General features: G+C 39.5%; 1 protein-coding gene across 2 annotated transcripts in view; it reads left to right on the top strand.

The window, feature by feature from the left end:
* The window catches only part of LOC110452883 (stomatin-2-like), a 45,299-nt gene that overhangs the window by 33,540 nt on the left and 5,759 nt on the right, over nucleotides 1-6,000 (top strand). For both annotated transcript variants that reach the window (XM_021501602.1, XM_021501603.1), the window contains 5 exons: nucleotides 347-474; nucleotides 1,180-1,252; nucleotides 1,916-1,998; nucleotides 3,854-4,057; nucleotides 5,680-5,735. In XM_021501602.1, the coding sequence (XP_021357277.1) occupies nucleotides 347-474; nucleotides 1,180-1,252; nucleotides 1,916-1,998; nucleotides 3,854-4,057; nucleotides 5,680-5,735 (544 nt within the window). The remainder of the gene's footprint in view (nucleotides 1-346; nucleotides 475-1,179; nucleotides 1,253-1,915; nucleotides 1,999-3,853; nucleotides 4,058-5,679; nucleotides 5,736-6,000) is intronic.

Genomic DNA, 6,000 nt, shown 5'->3' with positions numbered 1-6,000 from the left:
CATGGAGAACTTTATGAATTAGATCACTTTCCTTAGGTTTTCATGGAGATCTTTATGAATTAGATCACTTTCCTTAGGTTTTCATGGAGAATGGCAAGTCTCATTTCAAGCTGCCGCCACAAAGTGGAGCTCCAGAATCATTTATTGTTTTACATTGTTTTGTCAGTCCGTTTTATATCATGGTAAGACTTTAATTCTGGCTCCATTAACTTGAATGCTAGAAATCTAACAGTTACCTCCATATTTTGATATATATATCCTGAAGAATACTACTATTATTTGCTGAATGTAGGTCACTGTGACTTCCACTTTATGTTTTACTGAGGCAGTTAACTGTTGTTTACAGAAAATCGCCACAATATGGACCAGGAATATGAGGAGGCGTCCCTGGGATGTTGTGGGATTATCCTGATGGGATTCTCCTTTCTACTAATCCTGATATTTTTTCCATTCTCCATGTGTGTCTGTATGAAGGTAAGAACAATTGCTGCGACGAGATTTTAAAGACATCACGACAAAAAGAAATATTATCCATTGTCACCCTTCTAATTTGTAACACTATTTCTTATTGGATATCTTGCAGCCCCTGCTCTGCCTGTGTCTGTAAAAGTATGTGCAAAGGGAGATAATTCAAACTAGAATTTCTCTTAATAACAACAAAGGTGGCGTCCGACACACACAAGAGTCAAGGTTTGCCAATTATTCACAGGATGAAATAGCTTACAAGCAATCTAAAACGACAGCAAATTCAACGAAACAGGCAATGATAGGGCCGCTAAGGGTGCTACATGTAATAACAAAGATGGTTGTGTATTGTGCGAGATATTACCGAAAAGGTGTCCGGTACAGTAGGGGCTATTTTTGTAGCAGTCAAGTTAAAGTTAAGTTCAAAATAATTAATTAAAGATTATCAGGGTTATCTCTGGGTTAGGAGGGGTCTATGGGCTCTGGTCTTTATAGACCCCGAGCCGAAGCCTAACCCAAAGATAACTAATAGTAACATCTGTCCCTTGTTTTCATCGAGATATTATTGATTTTATATTTTTTCGTTGTTACAATTTTGTCAACACTGGCAAACTTGTATCTTTCAAAAACCAGTTTTAATGAACAAATTTTGTATTTGCTATAAGGTTTGTCTTCTGATTGAAGTATAGTAAATTCCTGAATGTCTGCTTACAGATGGTACAAGAGTATGAAAGGGCTGTGATATTTAGATTGGGGCGAATCAAGGCTGGCGGAGCGCAAGGACCAGGTAAACTGATAATTTTATTTAACTCTACTTCATACAAATAAAATTGCTATTTATTGATGATAATAATAATTTGAGGTTCTTATATACTGCTTTATCACAAACTCGTTCGTGGGTCATCTCAAAGTGGTTCAAAATTATTATCCGTGGTTATAGGGCCTTTGCAACCATCCAATATCCTTTTCAACTCCCTGGGGAGCCTACAGCCGGTTCTGCCATTTTGGTGCTCGCACCTAGCTTCAACAATTCTAGCACTGCCCAACCACATACTCATATACAGCTGAGTAGACTGGAACAAATGAAGTAAAGTATTTTGCTCAAAGATACAACATAGTGCCGTGCCGTGCCGTGCCGTGCCGTGCTGTGACTCAAACCCGCAACCCTTTGATCACAAGCCCGGCGTCCTACCACTAGACTATTGTGCCTCCTGATACAAGAAATTCCAACCACATTGATTAGAAAATACATAACAAAGACTAAGTGCAGTAAAACCTCATTATACTGCCACTATTTTAACATTATAAAAGGTTTGGTGATAAATTGAGGGAAACGTTTGAAGAAAATCTTAATAGAAGAAAAAAAGGGACCTCGAAAATGTATGATATGTTTAATAATCTGTATGATAGTGAACAAAGTTCTTTTTTAACTGTTGTGTTTATTTTTAAGGTATGTTTTTCATTGTGCCCTGTATGGATGACATACAAAAGGTAGATCTGAGGACCAAAACATTCAACATTCCACCACAGGAGGTACAGTAATATTGATACTCCACTGTATAATGGGAAACATTGACCCTGTGTCAGTCAAATCTGTATGATACTCCACTGTATAATGGGAAACATTGCCCCTGTGCCAGCCAGTCAGATCTGTATGATACTCCACTGTATAATAGGAAACATTGACCCTGTGCCAGTCAGATCTGTATGGTACTCCACTGTATAATGGGAAACATTGACCCTGTGCCAGCCAGTCAGATCTGTATGATACTCCACTGTATAATGGAAAACATTGACCCTGTGCCAGCCAGTCAGATCTGTATGATACTCCACTGTATAATGGGAAACATTGACCCTGTGTCAGTTAGATCTGTATGATATTCCACTGTATAATGGGAAACATCGACCCTGTGTCAGTCAGATCTGTATGATATTCCACTGTATAATGGGAAACATCGACCCTGTGTCAGTCAGATCTGTATGATGCTCCACTGTATAATGGGAAACATTGACCCTGTGCCAGTCAGATCTGTATGATACTCCACGGTATAATGGGAAACATTGACCCTGTGCCAGCCAGTCAGATCTGTATGATACTCCACTGTATAATGGAAAACATTGACCCTGTGCCAGCCAGTCAGATCTGTATGATACCCCACTGTATAATGGGAAACATTGACCATGTGCCAGCCAGTCAGATCTGTATGATACCCCACTGTATAATGGGAAGCATTGACCCTGTGCCAGTCAGATCTGTATGATACCCCACTGTATAATGGGAAGCATTGACCCTGTGCCAGTCAGATCTGTATGATACCCCACTGTATAATGGGAAGCATTGACCCTGTGCCAGTCAGATCTGTATGATACTCCACTGTATAATAGGAAACATTGACCCTGTGCCAGTCAGATCTGTATGATACCCCACTGTATAATGGGAAGCATTGACCCTGTGCCAGTCAGATCTGTATGATACTCAACTGTATAATGGGAAACATTGACCATGTGCCAGTCAGATCTGTATGATACTCCACTGTATAATAGGAAACATTGACCCTGTGCCAGTCAGATCTGTATGATACTCCACTGTATAATGGAAAACATTGACCCTGTGCCAGCCAGTCAGATCTGTATGATACCCCACTGTATAATGGGAAGCATTGACCCTGTGCCAGTCAGATCTGTATGATACCCCACTGTATAATGGGAAACATTGACCCTGTGCCAGTCAGATCTGTATGATCCTCCACTGTATAATGGGAAACATTGACCCTGTGTCAGTCAGATCTGTATGATACTCCACTGTATAATGGGAAACATTGACCCTGTGCCCGTCAGATCTGTATGATACCCCACTGTATAGTACAGTATTTGCATTGGTGACTTAAATAATACAACCACAAAGTTATTCAAACATTTATGCGTCATCAATTGGTTCAAGTTCGTGGTACTTTGTTTTAATGGTCAAGAATCATTTACAAAATTTTTGTCAGTCACAGACACAGAAGAAATAAAGTTGTGAAAAAGGTATAGGTCAAGGTCAAAGTATATTACAATAGTCCAGTCCCCTTTAACTCATTCACCCCTGAAACTTCATAATGAACTATACCAACCTTTGAATTTGGAGAGTTCAAATGTGTCTTCAGGGTTGAATGAGTTACAGAGAACACAAGGTTCACATATGAATTGACTCCTATGAGCATGCAGTGGGATACAGCAGGTCAATTATTTTCCCAAACTTGTAAAGGTGATTTATTTTAAAAATGGAATTGTAACAATGCTTCACAAATGTCTCACAAACCTGCACAGTTAAAAAAACTACCAAGATAAAGAAAGTTATGCCTCCTCACCTGTGTGTTTGTAAATGACAGTGTGTTTTCTCCCCTAGATTCTGTCCAAGGATACAGTGACTGTGACAGTTGACGCTGTGATATATGCCTCTATTTATGACCCTGTCAAGTCTGTGTGTAACGTCGCAGATGCAATGCATGCCACCACCCTGCTGGCTGCCACCACCCTCAGAAACACACTGGGTACACACACGATGGCGGAGATGTTACAACAACGGGAGAACATTGTGCAAATCATGCAGGTACAGAGTTCACATGTACTACTCATTACGATTAGTTATCTGGCCCAATTCCCAAAATTACCTCCCTTTTCAGAAAGACGGATGAAGGTACTTTAAAAAAGCTACTTGTATATTCTAACAAAATTGTTTAGGTGTCGTGTATATGACCATGACCTTAAATTTGTACCACATACTAGGTAAAGGTCGTGAACACACTGTTGTATATTCATAACAATACCACAAGGAACATTGGCTTGTTATTTACCTTTTTAATGAGGCATTTATTTATGATGAGATGATTTACGACCCGACAGGCATCAACCTAGCCAAATGTATATTATTATCTGTTCAGATTTGTGATGTCATCAATTAACTCTGATGTGGTCTCATACTCTTTGGGAAAAATCATAATAATCACTGAGATATGGTTAGGTTTCTTTCTTGATAACGGTAATTTGAAGTAACATAATTTTTAGCTCACCTGGTCCAAAGGACCATTGTGAGCTTATGCAATACTGCAGCGTCCATCGTCCATCTGAGTCATCCGTCCATTGTACGTTCGTCTGTCAACTTTTCTTCTAAAATGCTACTAGTCCTGAACCACCCAGTAAATTTTTACTAAATTTGTTCTGGAGCATCCTGATGCCAAGGGGACTCAATTTTGTATTAACTAATGGTGGGTGTAAATTAGTAAATGAGAACTCTTCTAGGGCCAGAGGGGCAGAGCCCAATAGGGAAAATAGAGGTAAAATCTTTAAAATCCTCCTTTTATAGGGATTAAGGGATTTTATCCTAATTTAGTCTGCAGCATCCTTGGGCCCAATACAATATATAGAGGATTAGCTTTAATATCCTTCCCCTTCTGTTTGGATGAAGGTATTTTTACCAAATTTGAACAGTAGCATCCAATGGGGAAGGGAAATCAATTTTGTATAAATGGTGAGTCTGAACCCCCTGGGGGCAGAGGGGCGGGGCTCAATAGGGAAAATAGAAAAATAGCTTTAAAATCCTTTTCCTTCTGTAGGAATGACAGGATTTTGTCTATATTTGGTCTAATGCATCCTTGGGTAAAGGGGACTTAATTTTGTATAAACCGTGGGTCTGACCCTCTTAGAGGCAGAGACGCGGACCAAATAGGAGAACCATAGCAAATTCTTTAAAATCTTTCTTCTTCTGTAGGACAGAACTTTGTCCAAAATTGGTTTAGAGAATCCTCGGGTGAAGGGGACAAAATTTTGTATAAAGGGTTGGTCTGACCCCCCTTGGGGCAGAGACGCAGGGCGCAATACTGGATATAGAGGACTAGCTTTAAAATCCTTCTTCTGTTGGGATGAAGGTATTTTTACCAAATTTGATCAGTAGCATCCTATGGGGTATTAATTTTGTAGCAACGCTTGGTCTGACCCCCCTTGGGGCAGTGGGGCAAGGCCTTTTAGGGGAAACATAGCAAATTCTTCAAATCCCCCTTTTCCTGTAGGCATAACAGGATTTTGTCCAATTGCATATAAATATAACCCCTGACTAACCATGTAATACATGTACACTACTACTAGCAGCATCTGGCTAACATTCCAGGTGAGCGAAACAGGCCCTCTGGGCCTCTTGTTATAATCTAGTTATTTATTTAATTCTTTCTGTTTCAGACTGTTTTAGATCAAGCTACTGACCAGTGGGGAATCCGAGTTGAGCGTGTGGAAATGTAGGTACCCTAAGCTATAGAAACTTATCCGGTAAAAAAATCAAATTTCTGGAATTAGAAATAAACTCAACGTTAAGGTTTTGCGTTTAGCTCTTACATATTAGGCTGTTTCTGACAAAGTATAAATGCTAGAGCAACCAAACTTGGGTTATAGGTGTATCATGGGATGTATAGCTGAATGCATTACACTCTTTACTAGCATTTCAAAGATTTCTGTATTTTTTTGGTAAAAACCTCAAATTTCTGGACTTATAAAAAAACTCAA

This window comes from Mizuhopecten yessoensis, unplaced genomic scaffold (genome assembly GCF_002113885.1).
Source record: "Mizuhopecten yessoensis strain PY_sf001 unplaced genomic scaffold, ASM211388v2 scaffold6967, whole genome shotgun sequence".
Classification (NCBI taxonomy): domain Eukaryota; kingdom Metazoa; phylum Mollusca; class Bivalvia; order Pectinida; family Pectinidae; genus Mizuhopecten; species Mizuhopecten yessoensis.
This window is presented reverse-complemented; position numbering and strand designations above follow the sequence as displayed.